The sequence below is a fragment of the Theropithecus gelada genome, chromosome 5 (assembly GCF_003255815.1).
Source record: "Theropithecus gelada isolate Dixy chromosome 5, Tgel_1.0, whole genome shotgun sequence".
Lineage (NCBI taxonomy): Eukaryota > Metazoa > Chordata > Mammalia > Primates > Cercopithecidae > Theropithecus > Theropithecus gelada.
Genome location: NC_037672.1, coordinates 146,335,400 through 146,357,502, shown reverse-complemented (window position 1 = coordinate 146,357,502; position 22,103 = coordinate 146,335,400). Strand labels below are relative to the sequence as shown.

Below are 22,103 nucleotides of genomic sequence, written 5' to 3'. Positions count from 1 at the left end.
CACTGACAGGGTCCACATTTTCTGGATATGTAGTAGATCATAGGATTTTTCCCCACCAAATCTGGAGCTTAGGGAGACATTCAGACTGGAAATATACATTTGATAAACACTAACAAATTCATGATATTTAAAGACACAGGACTGGATGAGGACATCAAGAGAGTGAAAAAAGACAGAGGAAAGTTTGAGGCTTACAATATGATTCCAGGTCAGAGAAAATAGAGAATCTTTAAATATTGAGGAGAAGTAGCTCAATAAGGTAGGAGGAAACTAGAGAGATGACTCACCTGGAAATCCTGCAAGCATCATTCCAGATGAGACTGGAAAGATAGGAAGCAGCCAGACCTTTCAGGGCCTTTCAGATAATCTTCAGAAATGTTCTGTTTATCATAAGCTAGTAATTGCTTTGTGTCTTGAATTGAAAATATTACCATGTTACGAAGATTTCAATATGTTGTATTTCAGTTCTAGCATCTAAATAAAATTTAATATTTTTTCAGAATGGTAATTGATTCAATCCTATCAAATCAGCCAATGTTTCAAAACATATTAAAAATATACTTTTTAGTTAGATGGATTAAAGTAATGACTTATTTATTTTTTGTTTTAATACTAGAAATTTTCTGTATTCTGGAGAAAAAGAATGGTCTATAAAATATTATTACAAACTTTAATTTGACCCAGTAGCTTCATGTGACCAAGTAATTCCTATGTCTAAAAACCAGAGATTGACATAACCCAGTATGAATGGTAGCATTATTATACTAAATTGTAGATATTTTTTACACTACTGATTTTTCCTTCATTTAAAGCAAATACAATCTGAAAGCCTAAATTAAGGTCTTGAATAGTCATACAAGATTTAAAGCCTTTTCAAAGAGCAGAAAGATGTGTGTGCTCATTATCTTATGTACATATCAGACTCAATTAGATAAAAGTTAGTAGCTGAAAATGGACCCATAAAATATGTTTGGTTATTTTTTATTGCAGAAAAATGCATTTCTTATCTCTCTTACCACATAAATATTAATCTGATTTCATGTTAGAGTCATAGAATAATCTCCTAAACTAAAGGACCAGTGAGTGCCGTTTGTGAATAACATCAACAGTTTCGGATGATCCCAATCATCTGTCACTGCACATTGTCATCTCAGCTGGGCAACCCTGGCAATATTGCAGCAGGCTATTGTTTATTGAGAAAGCTAATATTAGGAGGAGATGTGATAAGAATGCCTTTAAAAAAACTAATTGAATGCTATCTGGTTTTTGGCAATAGCATCTTGTATCTCTCTGTAGTTTATCGCTTTAGAGTCCTTTATTCAGTCTTTTTATAAAATCCCATTATTTAAAAATTGAGGGCAGAGTGATGGCATGTAAGGAGTTTTATATATTAGTCTGATACTCAATGATAACCCTTCTCTACTTCTCAACAAACCCTACTTTATTGAAAAGCATGGGAAAAACTACAGAAAATATTGAGATCTGAGTCACAAAATCCCAGGGTTCACTTAAAACATTTTCCAAAATTTTATAGCAATTTTGATAGTAAAAAGCAAAATCAAAATGTATGAAAACATTATTAAGTGTGGGGTGGGAATATATCTATAAAATCATGCCCTTTCTAATGTTTTTCACCTGATTCCTCTTTTGAGGTGGTTATAGAATTCCCAAACAGAGCAAATAGATGGAGAGATGCGTGATAAAGAAAACACAGCAAAATATTAATTGTACAATTTAGGTGGTTTTCTCCGTATAATTCTTCCATGATTTTAATATATTTGTAAAATTTTGTAATAAATCATTGGAAACAAAATACCTAAATATTCCATTTCTGTTATTCTGTTATTCAAAAAAGGAGTTTAGGTGCTTTTACCTGATACTTGGCTTTTGCTATAAAATATAATTTTTTATAATTGTCTATATTGTCTATATAATTGTCTATATTCTGTTATTCTGGCCTTATCAGTGAAAATTGAACAGACGTTTTTTCGTTTCATTAAATGATTATTTGTAAGTTTAAATCAAAATAACCTTGAAGCATCCAATTCTGTTTTCTGAGAAAATGTCATACTTCCAATCTGAATTTGAAGAAACATAAACTGAGAGGAAGAATCAATGAATTAAATGGAAATATTTAGGAAAAACAGAAGCAAGAAAATAGCAATGATAATTGTAGTTCATATTTTTGTAAAAGACCTGGAAAGAAACCAAATGACAAAAAGTGCTTGTTCTTTCCACAGAAATGCATTAACCTGATTAATTTTTCAAACTAATGTTTAAAACATTTTGAGAGTAGAAATTGTTTACTACACATACGCATATATTTTTACAAAACTCTTCCTGATTGCCATCCAGAAACAGAAAGTAGAAACTAACCCAGCTTCTGGTGATATGGACTTTCCTTTGTGTTATTCTTCTTTGATTTGACCATGGTGTCTGGGACTAAGACATAGTTCTTGATCTCTTTGCTTCCTCCCTTCCTTCTACAGAGAAAGACGACAAGAACAGAAATATCAGATGGCCTGTAGGCGCCCATCTATGTAGTAGCACAAATACCAGCTGAATGTAGTTTTGGTCAGGTACAAAGAAACAAATGCCTGTTGGTTTTCCCAAATGTTGTTTACCCTTCTGATATTCTTCCCAACAGCCATCACATATAAATATGTATGGTATTTATTTTAGTGTGCAGCTGAGTACAAATTAAGCAAGGTGCTTCGATACCAATATGTATTCTTGAAAGTTACTTAACTGAATGTATTTGAGACTACCTTAATGGCTACTTCTCTGTTAAATTTTGCTAATAAAGAATATCTCTCTCTCACGCATACACACACAATGAAAGAAAACATGGCAGAGGCAAGGAACTTGGCATAATCTTGTCCTCTGGTTTTTATACGCATGTCTTGAAGATAATTATATTTTATGACAAAAGCTAAGTATCAGGTAAAAAAACCTAAGCTTATTTTTTGAAACATAACATTCAGGGCAAGAGTCAAGCAGCAACAGCAGCAAAGCATGTAACCACAGTGGTAAAAGGTGAGTGGAAGGTCAAGGTTGGCGGGAGTTGGGAGCTAGGTCTCAGGACATGTTTCCAGTATAAATACATTAGAAAGCAGGAAAACAAACAAACAAAACTTCCTTTCATTAATAACATTATTATTTTAAGTGTCTTACAACAAATAAAAATTTGAACATTCTATGTCTAGAATTTTCTTTTTCTTTCAAAATAACTTTCCTAAACTGGAATGTTATCATTTTGGGGTTTGTTAAGCTTGGCTGTCAAAATGGTTTTCAAAGATGTTTTTGGAGTAGTGAACGGATGAAGTTACTGAGAAAGGGGGATGGGATGAAGAAGATTGACTGAAATTAATGGAGAGACAAAACTGTAAAACAGGTCAGCAACACAGTCTCTGAAAGGCATTAGCTACAAGAACTTCTGTCAGGCAGCCCTAATGCAGTTTGAACAATGAATACTGTATCAGTCAAAACCCAGGGCAGGAAACACACACTAGAAATGTGATAGATAAATAAGTAGACAGGATACAATAATTAAGTACTTAAATTTGTTGGGGGGCTAAAGGGGTGATTTCTAGTTTGGGCTTCCAGAAATGACTCAGAACACTAAAGAGATGACCTATCAAGGGTGCTACCACCTTCGTGTCTTACATTGGATTGGAGTTACGAATTCAAGAACATACCCCAGGTGGGGATCCACAAAATCAGGAGGGGAAATCAAGAAGATGCCATTGCTGCTGCCACTGCTGCTGCTACTGCAAATGCTTCTGTTCTAGATAACAGCCTTTCTAACACTACAGCAGAAAAAACTCACTTTTCTTTAACCTTGCCTGCAAGAAGAACTAAAAGAAAAGGCAAGGGCAGAAAAAAGGTTTCAACCTTATTTCTGTCTTCTGAATCTTAAGTGAATGTAGCTAACTGGTGAAAAATAATTAACATCCAGAGTTTGAGTTCCATGGTCCTCTGAGAAATAGGTTTTAAAATTTCTACGTGCTCTAGATCTAAAAGGTGGCCAGAAGTGAGGAGTCAACCTGCAATATCCATGACAGAATCAATATCCATGAATAGAAAATATTTATAAATGCTTGTATAACCATTTTATATTTTAATTCATGGGCCTAAGATTATAATGTCAACAATGAAAAAAATGTATAAAATACATGTATGTTGACTAGCTAGATTCAAATCCTGAAGAGCCATCCATTAAATATGATGTATTGCACAAGTTATTTAACCTCTGTGAACCTTTGTTTTCTCATTCTTAAAATGAGAATTACAATAGTAACATCTCATAGGGTTAGTGTCAAGGTTAAATGAGAAAATACAGGTAAAGTGCTTATGCGGTGTCTGATTCATTGCTGTTATTGTTGCTGCTGGATTCAGATACCCCACTTACACTACTTAGGTTTGAAGTCCAGTCATGGAGTTTACTAGTGATGTGACTGTGAGAAATTTACTTGAAATTTCTATGCTTCACTTTCCTCATGTGTAAAATTTGAGATTACAATTGTAGGTGTCATGTAAGGGTAGTGATTGAAAAAAGTAAAATAACATATAAAGTGATTTCACTAGTGCCTGACACAAAATAAGATCCAGAGTATTGTTTAAAACTTTCTACATTTAGTTACTTCATTTGCTTTCACAATATCAGTCTAATCAACATTTTCTTTCAGAAGATTTAACACAAGGTCTTTATTTTTGCAGTTTTTCTGAGAAGCCTCACTTACCTATTCTGTTTATTATGTCTTATAGACACAGATTGCATGATAAATCATCTCAGACATGCAACTGTCTGGATTGGTACATAATATTCATGTGCTATGCAGATATGGTATAATGGATATTATACGTAAAATCTTTACTACCAGTATAGTAGATGCCAAATGATAAAAATTCTAGGATGTAACACGACTAATTTTGTCCCTCAAAACCAAAGAACTATGACAATAGAATGAAGTGAGAAAAAGAGATGCAACTGAGAATATGATTACAAACTGATTTTCTTAAGGTTAGTTTGTTAATAAGAAAAAAAATTAAAGCCAAAACTGTAAAATTTGAGAAACAGTCTTCACTTTGAAAGACTGCTCAGTTTAATGAAAATTAAACAAATGTTATGGTCAGAAAACCCAATCCGTATGTACACTTTCATCCTGCCAATTACTGTTTATGTGACCTTAACTTGTTCTTAAACCTTCTGAAAAGCTATCATGAAGCCCCATATTTGAATGAGCTTTCTCTATTCAAATATGGGGCTACCCTACAGGTTGCTTAGGAAGGTTACATTTAAGTTTACATATATCTACATGCCCATGGGTTTAGCAGGCACATCCCCCAGAGTTTCTTTTATTGTAAAATTCATGGAACACCTTATATTAAACACTTATGTTTGTTCATAAAACTTGTCAGTAATACATTCTATGAGTTCATAAACAATAGTAAACTTTAGTTTACAAAACAAAATGTAAATTTAATGTAAAGATAAATTGAAGAAATACAACTAAGTTTACAAATAATTGAAATATATTTCTCTGAAAATGTAGGTAATAGTCAAGCTTGACTTGATTGTCAACTGCAGTTACTATGGGTTAAAGCCCAAGCTTTGGCATTTAGTAGCTCCTTGATCTTGAGCATGTTACTTAAATTGTTAGCTTTAGTTTCCTCCTTAGTTGTGAATAGGGATAATTAAAGTACTTATCAGAAAGTTGTTGAAAGAATCAAATATCAGATGTTGTTTTTAACTATTGGTTCAGATTAATTAAAATTTTTTTAAAACTTGAGAAATTCATGAGAAGTATCAAATGGAGACAAAGGATTTGGTCATGGTTAGATCATACCACTAGATCTTTAGGGATGGCCATCCTTAGAAGCAGAGAAATGCTACATGTGAATCTAGAGAAAGTAGAATTGGGATTTTTCATTAATTAAGCAATGTTTTATCACTTCAGTTCCTGTGCAGTTTTGAGAAGGAGAAAAATGCTACATTTTCAGCCTCAAAATTAACTTTCATGATCTGTCAGCAGTGGCAGAATGAATCTTGGAGAATCGGGGACAGCTAGGTCATATTTCTGTGGAGCTTTATGTGATAAAGAGGTATTGACTAATCTTGGTTTTCATCACAAAATCAGAGGTCCATATGAGTTCTTGCTAGTGATACCAACACAATCTAAGAGAACAAAAGAGGTAATTCCATCAGTCTTCTGGCATGATGGAGCTTGGAAAAATAGATACTCTTGGAGACAGAAACACGGCAGTTGTGCCTCAGCCCTTTGGAGGTGGACAGTTAATAAATGAAGTCCTTATTGGTGAAAATAAGTGGGTTTTCCTATCCTAATCAGAGGACCCTCAGAGCCAGCCTCAGTATTACATTGGAGATTAATCTTTATTATTTGTTTCCAGTGTGGCAGTGGGTCACAGGCAGAGTCGATGTTAATGTTAGGTGTTTCTCAGGTCTGGGGCAAGTGCCTTGACTCCAGAGTACTTTGGTAGTAGAAAGTTGCCTCACATTTGTTTACATGTTACAAAGGGTGACATCTAGTGGTAATTTACAACTTTGAGCCTATTTACCCTATAAACACGTCCTGTTCCAGCCCTTCCATAGATGTAGACCCTGTTTGGTAAGGGATTATATACTCATCTTAACAACTATGCTTACTCAGAAGTTGTCATTGCCTAACTTTAAGTCTAAAAGTAGGAAATTCGAGAAATTCCCCTGACTGAGTCTTACAATATTTCCGGAGTCATGTTCACATAAGAAGGGAAGGGTGAGAAGGCAGGAAAATTGGGCTGTGTATTGGTTATATCTGAGATACACCAGATAGATCTATCTATCTGATTTATCTGTGAAGAATTAACAAAATAAAAATACACATTTGCTAGAATTTAATGTGGGCTGTGTGTGGAGGTGGAGGAATAGGGTTGGGTGTTGGAAACCTGTCAGAGTGAAAGAAGAATTATATATTTCAGTAGTCTAAACATCTGAATGTAGATGCATCAGTGGTAGATACAGAAACGTATCTACAGGGAAAGATGAGAAGAAACAACTTGGTGGTCAGTTTACTGGAATAGAGGGTTGTTTGCTTGTCTGGAAGTACATTCACAAAGCAAGCACACTTTTTACAAAACCCAATAAACCCTATATAAGGGTGTGTGCGTACGTGTGTGTGTGTGTGTGTGTGTGTAGTATGTGTATTGTGTGTGTGTGTACATATATATATATACATATATATGCAAATTATGATAAGCTATTATTGGCCCTCTGGGTGGAGGAGGACAAAAAAAGAGGAAAGGGGGAATAATAACAGCTCAAGTTTGTTGAGAAATTACTGTATATTCAAATTAAGTGCTTTATGTATATTTTCTCTTTCAATTCCTATACTAATCCTTGAAGGTAGGTTCTGTTATTTTCATTTTACAGATAAAGAAATGCAAGTTCCTCTTTCTTAAAATCACAGAAGTGTTAAGTAGAAGTGCCAATATTTGGACTCCGGTCTTAACTAATTCCAAAGTTCATGCTCATAAACTCTATGCTAAAAATATTACAATAGGTGGGGTGTGGTGGCTCAAGCCTATGATCCCAACACTTTGGGAGGCTGAGACAGGAGGATTGCCTCAGGACAGGAGCTTGAGACCAGCCTGAGCAACATAGGGAACCCCTGTCTCTACAAAAATAAAATAATTGCCAGATAGATGTGGTGGCCCCAGCCTGTAGTCCCAGCTACCTGGGAGGCTAAGGTGGGAAGATCTCTGAAACCCAGGAGACTGAGGCTGCAGTGAGCCGTGATTGCACCACTGCACTCCAGCCTGAGTGACTGAGTGAGACCCTGTCTCCTAAATTAATAAATAAGAACAAATAAATATTTTAAAAATTATTGCAAGATTTTTATTACTTTCTGGTGAGATATTGCTTTGCAAAGTTTGTCTATTAAACATTGCTATCTAAATCCCATTAAGATAATTTGGATTTCAATTAGAACCCAAAAGATTATAAGCACAGATGGTTTGAACCTTCTTTGCTTTTTCTCATTGTGCACATATATCAGAACACTTGTTTAATTTTCTTATGATTATTTCTTCTCAGGCAATTTGGCAATTCAAATCTTCACTGCTGTTTTCCTAACATAGTTAAAATAATTAAGCTCTTGCTTGAGAATTTTCTGGTAGATCATCATAGTAATGCTTTACCACTTTTGTGATAAGGTATAAAACAAATGAAGGTTAAGGAATATACTAAGTTATGTAGAACATTTGGGATAAAATGCATTTGTACATTTTTTTTTTTAGGTTTTAAAAATATCTTTTTTTAGTTGGGCCTCTTCCTTATGTTAATCTCATATATTTGTTTGGAATATTAGGATCTAGGTCAGCTCAGAGAAATGTATTTGTGCTGGCCAGGTGTGGTGGCTCATGCCTGTAATCCCAGCACTTTGGGAGGCCAAGGCAGGAGGATCACCTGAAGTCAGGAGTTCAAGACTGGCCTAGTCAACATGGTGAAACCCCATCTCTACAAAAATACAAAGATTAGACAGGCATGATGACAGGTGCCTGTAATCCCAGCTACTCGGGAGGCTGAAGTGGGAGAATTTCTTGAACTCATGAGGTAGAGGTCACTGAGCTGAGATCATGCCATTGCACTCCAGCCTGGGTGACACAGCGAGACTACATCTCAAAAAAAAAAAAAAAAAAAAAACAAAGTGTTTGTGCCTTTCACATTGACTCTAATGTCTTTAACTTTTATTACCCTGTATTTTCCAATCATTCCCCTTAAAGCCTCAAAAAAAGAAATATGATGAGGAATTTCAAATTGAAAGGCCTAAAATTGATCTTGTATTTTCATCTCTTATGTCCTTGCTTCTTGGAAGCCTCACCTCTTAGCTACTGGCAGAGAATGAGATCCAGGTAATAGAAACAGCCCCAGCTACTTTTTATATAAACCTGGCTACAGAGCTATTAACTGAAAGTGGATTTGTTATAATTGAACCTGAAGGATCCAAAGGTTTCTAACAAGGTGGAAATGGTTGGGTATTCTTTGCCTTAGCAGTCATGAGTACTGAGTATGTGGAGAAAAGTTAAGTTGTCCAGCCATCTATTGAAGGATATACTAAGACCAAATATATTCTATTTCAGAATGATACCATATTAATAATTCTATTCTCATAGTTTATAACATCAATACTTTTAAGAAGGAAGATTATATGATATTATCACTAAATACTAAAAGAAGTAATTGATAAAATTCAACAAGTCCAAAACAATTATTTAATTAATAAAAACTTTGGAAGCCAATCTAAAGAGCTACATATTCAATTTAGGAACAGGAAAGATATCCTTAATAAAGAATATAAAAGAGAAGATAAATGACTTTGTTTGTATATAAAATTCAAAACTGTTATGTAAAAAATAATATAAACAGATCTATAAAAATAATTTGAAGGGGAATTGCACTTTAGAAGGCAGAGGTTTGATACAATGAGCTATTTAAAATAGAGAACAAGGGGACAATCTAATAGCAGAATAGGCAAAAGATATTGAGGAACCATTTGCCAAACAAAATTGCAACAGCTATCAAATATATGCAAAGATTCTCAAAATTACTAATAGGTGAAAAAACACAGTGAGATTCACAGCTTTCAGATTGGCCAAAATTAAAACAAAGCAAAATAAAGCAATAATTTCTGTTGCTGGCTGGGACATAAGCAAAGAAGCACTGTTCCACATTGCTGGTAAAAATATGACTTTCCTAGAGTTTTAGATAGCAACTTAGCAATATCTATTCAAATTAATATGATATATAATTTTGACTCTGCACTTCATGTTGGAAATCTTATCACATGGAAATAAGAGCATACTGAATAAATAAGCATGCTTATTTTAGCATTATTTTTAGTTGGTAAAACTGGGCAACAAAGAAAATGTTAATCAGTAGAGGAGTATTATGGTCCATTCATATAATAGAATACTATGTACTACTTAATGAATTAGAGATACACTAGTTGGTTTGGATAGATTTCAAGAAATTCTTCTTGAGTGAATAAGTCAAAATGTGAATAGTACGATATAATTTCTGTAAAACAAAAATAAGCATTATCAAATATTTACTAAATACTCACTTATCTATAAGATACTCTCCTAGAGTTTAGTGTAGTGATATAGGGAAGTGAATTACCTCTGTTTTGAAGTGAATTACTGGTGTTTTGTTTGTATTCAGGGCATACATATAATAAGGCACACAACAATACAATGTAGCATGGAACTCCTTAAAAAATGAGTGATATAAATAGCGCTATGGTTTCCAATGAGTTGTTGTAAACATTTCTGAAATCATATGTGGATCAAGACTTATCTATAGCTCAATGAAACGTGTTACTAATAGGAGTCTTAGTTTCTCATAATAATAATGATAGCATCAAGTATTGGTAAACAGAAAAATTGAGATAATATAAGTATAGCACTCAGCACAGTGCCTTGCACAGAATTAAATACATTAAATGGCAGTTATTATTCTCAGTGTTATTAGTTTTTCTCATTATTAGTCATTATTAGTTTTTCAAATCCTGTTTTGCAATTGATGAAATATGAAATTATTTCAAATATTTTTTAACTTCTTGTATTTTTCCCCAGCATTTTATTGTGAAAATTTTTATACATACAGGAAATTTGAAAGAACTTCTTGAGGAACACATCCATTCTGCCATTCACCCATCAAATCACATCTTTTTTTTAATGCATTTTACAGTAAGTTGTAGATATCAGTACATCCCCTAAATCTTCTTGTAGCTTCTTCTATTTGTTTATTTGGCTTGGTTTATTTAGTTCTTTGTGCTGTTATGTATTTTCTAAGTGTATGGACTTCCCACTCTCTTTTTGGGGACAATGAAAAATATAATATTAAAAATGGTAAACATTGACATAGAGTAAAAAGATTAGAGAGTTTAGAAGACAAAGTTGTTACTAATGCCTAGGAATTCATCAAACAGACATGAACTTGAACCTCCTATTGAAGGATGGCCAAGAAACAGGCAATGGAGCAAGCAGGATGAAAGCATTCAATGAAAAGAGATATGGAAGTTTTGAAGGTAGGATCATGGAGGAGTAGACCGATTTAACTGGGAAAGAGGATTGAAATAGGGCTCTTTCTTTCTAAAAGTCATAAGTAGTATATTTTGCCATTATGTTTCTAAAATTTGTTGAAAACTATACCCTAGGTTTTCACAAGCCAGTCTAAAAAGTCTAGCATCTAGCCACTATACTGTTAGTACTCTTTTATTAGAGCTATGATATTTTCTTTTGTATTTCTGTTATTTTGCTTTAATGTTTGGGTTACTGGTGCTAGCTCTCCTATATAGTAAAAAAGTTGGTACCACCTTTTAAATGGACTTTTCAATTCAGAATAATTTTAGATTTATAGAAGACTTACAAAGATAATACAAAAGTCCCTCCCCTACTTCTCCTTTTAACATCTAGGAGATAACTGTGGTATAACTGTGAAAACTAAGGAACTAACATTTGTACCTTATGATTAACCAAACTGTGAACTTTATTTGGATTTCACTGGTTTTCCCACTAATGTCCTTTTTCCATTCCAGCATCCAATTCTAAATTCCACAGTGTGTTTACTTGTCATGTCTTACTAGGCTCATCTTGGCTTTGACAGTTTCTCAGTTATTTCCTTGTATTCATGACCTTGACAGTTTTGAGGATTACTGATTGGGTATTTTGTAGAATGTCCCTCAATTTGGATTTGTCTGATTTCTTTTAAGCTTAGATTGGGGTCACAAATTTTTGGAAAGAATATCACAGAGGTGAAATGTTCTCATCGTATCAGTGGGAACATGATATCAATATGACTTATCACTGGTGATATTAATCTTGATTACCTGGCCAAAGTAGTGTTTGTCATACTTCTTCATTATAAAGCTACCCCTTCCCTTTACACGATCTGTTTTATGAAAGCACGTAACTGAGTCTAGCTCACACTCAAAGGGTGGGGGTAGGGGACAGGAATTAAAGTTTTCTTCTGGATGTGGGGGTATCTACAAAACTTATTAAGAATTCTTTTGTACTAAAAATTTTCTTCACCATTTATTTATTAATTATACTAGTACATATTCATGCATATTTCTTTAATACTTTGAATTCTAATCTAATACTGTATTATTTTGTTATTGTTGTTGCTCAAATTTTTCCAGATTTAGAGATTGGAAGCTTTTTCAGGTTGGCTCCTGTGCCTCTTTGACATGTACCCATCTCTTTGTCTTTTGTGCATTTCCTTACTTGCTGGCACTACACAATTCTGCAGGCACGTCTTGTATTGCTGCTATCCCAGCCCTGGAATCATCTATTTATCCAAGGAATCATGTTTCTTTTACTTGGAAAATAGTGTTTAGACACTAGATGTGCTCATTGCTACTGAAGTGTCACTATTTCCAGGCCCTCTCAGAGAGTAGAACTAGGAAATATATTTATGAATATGAACCCATATTTGTAAACATATCTCTATCTATCTAATATATATATTCCATCTGTATCCATGTGCATTTTGTCTTTAGCCTCCAGTTTCCAATCAAAACACTGATTTCTAGAATTACTTAGGTTAACTCCTTTCTACCCTTTGCCCTTCATCGAGTTGAAATCACTTTTGATGAGCCTTATATTTCCAGATTGCACAGTGTATAGAGTTTCAAACTCAAGTATATCATATAGAAAATATTTTCCTGTAGGTAATCAGACTGACTTCTTTTATTTCAGTATTCTATGAGCTACATTTTGACTTTTTATGATGTTCTTATTATTTATATATGCCATCTAATTTCACTCTCTATTATTACTTACTCTGTGACTGGTTACCCATTTATAATAGGCCTGCTCTCTCATTTCCTTTCATCTGGTGCAGATATCCTCAATGCAGTCTTGTCTCCTTGCTGGCCTCCTCTGTGGCATAAATCATGCCACCTGGACCTTAGGAGCCATTAATTGGCATTCATTCTTAATAGCTGCTATAATTCCAGTAACTGAATGAATATACTCTGTCCTCTTCTTATCCTGACCTTAGATCTTTTCCAGTCAGCCAGCCTTGTCAGAATTCCCATACCCCTTAGGAAACTCATCAGTATCAGTAGCTCTCCTTATACCACCTTGAGCTGTGATTTGTTCTGTAAGGCTGCAGGACCATCATCTAGACAGTGCCCAGAGCTATTGCTATAGCCCCCTTCAACAAAACTGCACTCCTGGTTTTCCCCAAAACAATATGTGACTTTTATCATTGAGATTTCTCTTTTTCTATTCCTCCGGGGTGAGGTACAATGGGGGAGGGTGCCTGGTCATTTTACAAAGCTCAGGATCTCATAAATCTCTTCTATTTTGTTTCTTCTCCAGTCTTCCAGTTCAGTTTTTATCTCCTTAAAGTTGGAAAGGGTTTTTATGCCATTACATAATCTTCTTTACCATATGTCTCTCTGTGTTAAATTCTTTAGGTTCTGTCTGGTATTTTGGATCCTAAGAATGCTATTCATTCTGAACAAAGTCATACTATTCCAGCAGAAGCATAACTTTTGAAAGTGTTGTTTATGCTTTATGTTTTAAAACCTTCTTGAAATGCACTTGTCCTTGTTGTTCTTGGGTTTTTCTGCTTGAGGGCAGTCAATATATGGAAAGCCACAAATTTATTCACTTCAATTTAAGTAACTATGTTTATTAAATACCTGTATGTCTTCCATGTTTGCAGATTATTAAAAAAGGACCTGATATTTAAAAACTCAGAAATACAATATGTATTAGCAACTTATAATTTTTTCCATGTTTCAAAATTGGTAAACATAAGAAATGAGGTGATTTGTTTCCAGTCACCCTTTAGGAAACCATTATTACTGCCTGGATGATAGACTCAGGACCTAGGAGCAGTGAGGGTTGGAAAGCAAATGTTTAGTATTTCAAAACAATCTTCAAACTACGTAACTCTCTCTCTCTCTCTATATATATATACACACACATACACATAGATACATATATAGTCAAAAAAATGGTCACAATCTCTGCTGTCTATGAAAACAATCCCAATAACTGCAGTAAATCCTACAAATTCTCCTTGGATATCTTGCATGCACTTATAAATACGTTCTTCTAGGCTGAAACATGGAATTCCATATTCCTGGACCCACCCTACTTCAGTCTGCCCCCATTGAAGTGATGTCTGATGCTGTCACTCTGGAGCTCAGGAAGCCTAATGAAGGTGTCTTGCTGCTGCTGTTGCCACTAACACCTGTCCAGGCCATGCTGTGGTGATTCCACATGGGCTCAGGTCAACCTGCAGAAGGCAGAAGGCCCTCTCCTGAGCTTTCTACCATAGTTACCCTGATCCCAGAGCACTGATGCTCTGTGCTCTCAGCAACCCAGGACATTGTTTAAGAGGATAGCTTTTCAGTTACTTCCATTTTCTCACTGGGGACTTCCTCTCACAAAATGTAGGCCAAAGTCTTCCTACTGAGGATGTGAAAAGCTGAGGAAGAAGAGAGTGGAAAGTCAAAGCAAAATAGCAAGAGGCATTCCAGAGTACATAAAATCATCCAACTCTACTAACTGCCATTGTCTTATTGGAACAAGACTGAAATACTCAGCTTGTTCTCCTCTTACTAAAAGTTTTTCCCCAAGAAGGTTTGTTGTTCAGAGGTCCCTAGAAGATTTGTTCTGCCAGTGTTCTGGACGTATCCCTCTGAGAAACTCTGAAGTACACAAAACTAACGTTCAAGCTTGGACCTCTGCTATGTAAATATAACAACATTAGTTGTATTAGTCTGTTTTTACACTGCTGATAAACACATACCCGAGACTGGGAAGAAAAAGAGATTTAATTGGACTTACAGTTCCACATGGCTGAGGAGGCCTCAGAATCATGGTGGGAGGTGAAAGTCACTTCTTACATGGTAGTGGCAAGAGAAAATGAGGAAGAAGCAAAAGCAGAAGCCGCTGATACAGCCATCAGATCTCATGAGACTTATTTACTATCATGAGAATAGCACAGGAAAGACTGGTCCCCGTGATTCAATTACCTCCCCATGGGTCCCTCCCACAACACATGGGAATTCTGGGAGATAAAATTCAAGCTGATATTTGGGTAAGGACAGAGCCAGACCGGATCATTCCACCCTGGCCCCTCCAAATCTCAAGTCCTCATATTTCAAAAATCAATCATGCCCTCCCAACAGTCCTCTGAAGTCTTAACTAATTTCAGCATTAACCCAAAAGTCTGCGTTTCAAAGTTTCATAAGGCAAGTCCCTTCTGCTTATGACCCTGTAAAATCAAAAGCAAGCTAGTTACTCCCTAGATACAATGGGGGTAAATACAACCATTTCAAATGGGAGAAATTGGCCAAAACAAAGGGGTAACAGGGCCCATACAAGTCCAAAATCCAGTGGGGCAAATTTTAAAGCTCCAAAATGATCTCCTTTGACTCTAGGTCTCACCTCCATGTCATTCTGATGCAAGAGGTGGGTTCCCATGATCTTGGGCAACTCCACCTCTGTGGTTTTACAGGGTACAGCCTCCCTCCAGGCTGCTTTCACAGGCTGGTATTGAGTGTCTACAGCTTTTCCAGGCACAGGGTGCAAACTGTTGATGGATCTAGCATTCTGGGATTTGGAGTAAGGTGACCCTCTTCTCACAGCTCTGCTAGACAATGCCCCAGTAGGGACTCTGTGTGGGGGCTCTAACCCTGCATTTCCCTTCCACACTGCCCTAGCAGAGGTTCTCTGTGAGGGCCCCACCCCTGCAGCAAACTTTTGCCTGGACTTCCAGACATTTCCATACATCTTCTGAAATCTAGGCAGAGGTACCCACACCTCAATTCTTGATTTCTGTGCACCCACAGGCTCAACACTGCAAGGAAGTTGCCAAGGCTTGGGGCTTGCACCCTCTGAAGCTGCAGCCTGAACTGTATGTTGGCCCCTTTCAGCCACGACTGGAGCAGCTGGGACATTAAGTTCCTAGGCTACATAAAGCACAGAAACTCTGGATCCCGCCCACAAAACCACTTTTTCCTCTGGGGCCTCCGGGCCTGTGATGTGAGGGGCTGCCATGAAGGTCTTTGACATGGCCTGGAGATATTTTCCCAATGGTCTTGGGGATTAACATTAGACTCCTTGCTACTCATGCAAATTTCTGCAGCCAGCTTGAATTTGTCCCCCAGAAAATGGGGTTTTCTTTTCTATTGCATAATCAGGCTCCAAAATTTCCAAACTTCTATGCTGTGCTTCCCTTATAAAACTGAATACTTTTAACAGTACCCAAGTCACTTCTTGAATGCTTTGCAGCTTAGAAATTTCTTCCACCAGATACCCTAAATCATCTTTCTCAAATTCAAAGTTCTACAAGTCTCTAGGGCAGGGGCAAAATGCCACCAGTCTCTTTGCTAAAACATAACAAGAGTCACCTTTACTCTAGTTCCCAACAACTTCCTCATCTCCATCTGAGACCACCTCAGCCTGAATCTTATTGTCCATATCACTATCAGCATTTTGGGCAAAGCCATTCAACGAGTTTCTAGGAAGTTCCAGACTTTTCCACATTTTCCTGTCTTCTTCTGAGCCCTCCAAACTGTTCCAACTTCTGCCTGTTACACAATTCCAAAGTTGCTCCCACATTTTCGGGTATCTTTTCAGCAATGCCCCACTCTGCTGGTACCAATTTATTGTCTTAGTCTGTTTTCACACTGCTGATAAAGACATACGCAAGACTGGGAAGAAAAAGAGGTTTAATTGGACTTATAGGCCTCAGGATCATGGCAGGAAGTGAACGGCACTTCTTACATGGTGGCAGAAAGAGAAAATGAGGAAGAAGCAAAAGCAGAAACCCGTGACAGACCCATTATCTTATTCAATATCATGATACTTATTCAATATCATGAGAATAGTATGGGAAAGATTGGCCCCCATGATTCAGTTACCTCCACCTGGGTCCCTCCCACAACACATGGGAATTCTGGGAGCTACAATTCAAGCTGAGATTTGGGTGGGGACATAGCCAAACCATATTATAAGTGCCTTGGTATACACAGAGAATTGACTCCAGGACCTCCTGAGCAAACCAAAACCCACAGATGCTCATGTTTCTTATAAAAGATGATGTAGTATTTGCATATGACATACATATGTCCTCTTGGATACTTTAAATGTTCTCTAGATTGCTTGTAATACCTAATACAATGTAAATACCATATAGATATGTATTGTACTGCATTTTTAAATGTTTGCTTTTTATTGTTCTAGTGTTATTTTTATTGTACTTTTCCAAAAATATTAGATTCACAGTTAGTTGAATTGAGGTACAGAAGGCTGACTATGCTTATATACATTAATTGCCATCTAGAAGTATATTTTGCTTTATGTTGGTTATGATAATCATCTGATGCACAGATCCTGATAACCGTGTTAGGTAGTGTGTTCACTTTATTTTTTTTAACTAGATGACTATGAGTAATATAATAATTGTAGTGTTTTCCTTTCTTGTTTATTTCTTGATTAGGAAATGGAGACACAGAAAGCTCTCAGCTAGTGCCCTTTATATCACCCCATAGCACTTAGCATGAATCTAAACAAACAGGACTCAGTAGATACTCAATGACCTAAATGCTTATTTTATTTTGCAAAATTATCTGTGTTTGTTTTCTTTCCAAGTTGCTCTACAAAGATTAATTTTAAATTGTTCACAGGAAGTAGTCAATAGTGTGAAACGATATATAACCTTGAGTAGGTCATGGAATTTGCATGAAAAATAATAACATGGACTTGCGAATATAAAAATTTGTAGATAATTTAAAAGAAAACATAGGACACAATCATACTTTGAACCTTTGAGAAAAAAAAATCCCATTTCTGAAAATCCAGCCTATAAATTGTGTATTCAGCATATTATCTATCTTATTTGAACATTTTCACAATTTCAAACCATTTCTTTAAATTGTTGAAATAGAAACAAAAATGTTGTTTCTGATTATTTCCTAATTATCTACAATAAAAATTACTTTCTATGATGCATTCCAATCTAGAAGCTTAAATCTCTAATATTGCTATTTTTACATAAATAATATTTTCCATCGAAAATGTAGATAAGCAAAAAATATAAGGCTAAATTATAGCTAAGCTCATCATTAATATTTTGGTATTTAATATTTTACATGTGTTTCTATCTGTATAACTTTAAAATACCACTATTATAGGTACTGCTTTTGCATTGAAAACTACATTGTAACACACTGTGGGTTAATAAAATATGCTTTTATGACATATTTTAAAGACCTTTGTTGAAGTTACTTTCCTCTAGAGAGGTTTTTTATTTGTTCTTGGGGACCAACAAACATTAAAGTTATTTGGGATATTTTTGGATCACACAAGTGACATGAACTAGAACACCAAAACAAGGGCCAGCTTTGGGGTTATTTATGATCTCTCTACCCAGCTTATGGAAACAGGGAAATTTTCTTGATATCCCCTTCTTCAGGTTTTTTTCATTTTTTCTTCCTTTTTACTTTTCCCTCTCTCCCTCCTTTCCTGCACCCTCCCTACCCCTCAAGCCATGTCTCTCTCTCTTTCTCATTTCCACTCACTCTGATGTCACAGCCCTCCACTGTGGTCTCATTATATACTGTCCACTGTGCTCTCATGATATACTCCGTCTTTTGGGTGGATCCTATGCTTTATTCTCTGTCCCCAACCTACGACCAAAAAAACTGGCTTGGCATTTCAAATATTTACTAAGCGTACTGATTTCACTTTGTTTATGGCTTTTGCATTTTTTTCCCTCTTTGCCAGCTTAGCAATGAAGTTAAAATACATTTAATAGATTATCCAGGATTTGACTTGTTTCTATCAAAAGGATTGTTCTCTGAGTCTATTCTGCCATATGACAAAAATGAAGGTCAAGAACATTTACTTTGTAAATATTAAAGATTAAAGATGTATTATGTGTACTTATATTTTCATTCTTCCTAAAGGAAATTATCCTTTAAATGTTTATGAAACAATAATATTATAATTGTCAGTGAAATTTAAAATGCTTATTTTATGGTATCATAAGGTAGATAATAATCCAGCAACTATTTTTTAAATACTTATAAACTGTCAGACACATGTCTGTTTTTAAATTAATAAGCTTTTAGTATTATCATTATTCTACTTTTACAGAAATATTGGTTTACAGAAATATTGAATGGAAAGTAGAGTGTTCCCATGTACTCTCACACCTGCATCCCAGCCCTATTAATAGATTCTTCTATTATTTACATGTTGCATTAGTGTGGTACATTCATTACAATTGAAGAGTTGATATTCATGAAGTATTACTTGAAATATATCTTTTGACATATAGTTTTCGGTCCTTTCAGTAACTGAACAAGATAGGTATTACCCCCAATTTCAAAAGTAGGAAAACTAAGATTGAGTAACAAACCTGGATTCACTCAGAAATGTTTAAGAACAATAACTTGGGCCCTTATTTTCACATTTCTTTCTATTTTAATTCCTTTGAGTAATATTATATTTTAGGTATCTCTTGCTTGATGAAATATACACTTGGTATTATCCAAGAAATTCATAATAGGAAAGCACTTAATCTGAAGATCTCATTTCAAAAACTAGCATGCATAGCTCATGCTTTTCTAGTATAGCTGTGGTAAATTAGGATTAGGACACTAATTCATGGTTGCCTTTCCCTGTGATCTCACTAAGAATGAAAACTACTAATTGTTTTGCAAATACTCTTACTGTGGCCTAACTTTTCAGTTTAAAAATATAACTTTTATTGTGTATGTTTAAAGTAAACAACATGATGTAATGGGATACATATAAATAGTAAAATAGATACTATAGTGAAGCAACATAACCATCATCTCTCCCATTTATTTTGTTTTTGCTACAAAAGCAACTGAAATCTTTAGTGGGAATCCCAAATATGGTGCAATTGTATTGCCTGTGGTCCTCAGGTTTTACATTAGATCTCCAGACCTGTTCATCTTAAACATCTGCTACTTTGTGATCCCTGAGCTACTTTCCCTCATTTGCTCTCCATCCTCCACCTCTAGTAACCGAGTTTATTCTCTATGTTTGTGTATTTGACTCTTTTTTTTCAGATTCCACATATAAGTGAAATCATGCAATATTTTTTCTTTCTGTATCTATCTTATTTCAGTTAATGTCTTTCAAGTTCACTCATGTTGTGGCAAATGGCAGGATTTCCTCCTTCTTAAGGCTGAATAATATATTCCATTGTATATATATGCTATAGTTCTTTAATCTATTTTTGTCCAGTGACATATCTTGGCTACTGTGAATAATGCTACAGTGAATGTGGACGTATAGATAATCTTACAAGGTGGTGATTTCATTTCCTTTGGGTATATGCCCAGAAGAGGGATTGCTGGATCTTGTGGTAGTTCTATTTTTAATTACTTTAGGCAATTCCATACTGTTTTCTAGAATGGTTACACCAATCTAAATTCCCACCAATAGTGTACAAGTATTTCCTTTTATCCACACTCTTGCTAAAGTTTGTTATCTCTAGACTTTTTGGTAATAGCCATCCGAAGGGGTCTGAGGTGATATCTCATTGTGGTTTTGATTTGCATTCCCTGATGATTAATGATGTTGAGTACATTTTCATATACCTATTGTCCATTTTTATATCTGTTTTGAAAAATGCCTATTCAGGTCCTTTTTTAATGTGGCCCAATTTAATCTTGTGGTTATAAGGCCTTACTCATTGTGTAATAACAATATGGAGATACATTAACCCAGAAACAATGCCCTGTTTCTTATAACACCTCAAGTCATTAATTTCCTTTTAGCCATGTTGATTGTTCTTCTTATAATTTTAACTGGTTTTTGGCAGCTGGTTATGTTTTTGTTTAATAACAACTATAGGACCTAAACAGCAAATATATACTACCCTATCTGTAAATTATTTCTTTGTATAATGGTGGCCACAGTAAATCTATACCCTTTATTTATTAATTGCAAAGTCATTTTATACATAAAGATGGATCTCTACAAGCAATCTATATGAATAGTGGCTTATGTTAATTTAAATATCATTATCAGAACTGATTACACTGTAATGTAAAAAAGTCAATAGTGCTTGTCTTAAAAGCAAACATGTGTTGCATCTAATTTATTTCAAATAAGGTTTTCCCTCAGGGCTGGTAGGAAATTGATTCCAGAATCTCCCTCGAATATGAGAATCTACAGATGCTTAAGTCCTTTATATCAAATGGGTTAGTATTTGCATATAATTTATACCCATCTTCCCATATACTCTAAATCATCTCTAGGTTACACATAATACCTAATACAATAGCTACACACCTCTTCACTCATGTGGATTCAACATAGTACTTGTGTAGCAAATTCAAGTTTTGCCTTTTAGAACTTTGTGAAATTTCTTTTTTTGAATAGTTTTTATCTGTAGTTCATTGAATCCATTGCTGGGGAACCCACAGATACAGAGGGCTATATTCTGTATATTAGTGGAACCCAGTTTCACCCATCCCTTCCATCAATGCTTTGGTCTAACAGTAACTTTGAGTCTCTTCGCATGATATATAAGGTAACACACTACACCTGAAGGAAAAGAGCCCAAGTCCAATCTTTTTCATGTTCTAACACAACCATAATTAGTTTCCTGTAACTTATAGAATTTCAAAAGCATGATATATTACTATCATATTAATTGAAAAATGTATTAATGTAACTGTATGTTTTGTGTTGTAGTGAATGGACATCCAATACTCAAACGAGCTAACATCCAGGTTGTTGGAAAGTTGGTGGCCAGTTCCATAAGAGAAAGGAAAATGAGACAACATTATCAGTCATGTAAAGTTGAATGATGTTTCCAACATATTATTACCTGTAATAGTTAAAACTCTCTACCCAAAGAGACAACTTAATATTGGAGATGGATCAATTCTGTATCAGTAGGAAGAAAGGATAAAAATCTTTGAATATACAAAGAACTTTGACAAGTTTATCTATAATTTCTAGTATCTTTGGATGAACACAATTCATCTGATCTCCTTCATTAAAAAAATCTGTTTTATCATAATGAAGTG

At 35.1% G+C, this 22,103-nt stretch overlaps 1 protein-coding gene across 1 annotated transcript in view; it reads left to right on the top strand.

Moving 5' to 3' along the window:
* IQCM (IQ motif containing M) overlaps positions 1–21,881 on the top strand; it is a 469,590-nt gene extending 447,709 nt beyond the window's left edge. The window contains 1 exon segment of the mRNA XM_025386437.1: positions 21,766–21,881. Within this exon segment, the coding sequence (XP_025242222.1) occupies positions 21,766–21,881 (116 nt within the window).
* The last annotated feature ends 222 nt before the right edge of the window (positions 21,882–22,103 follow it).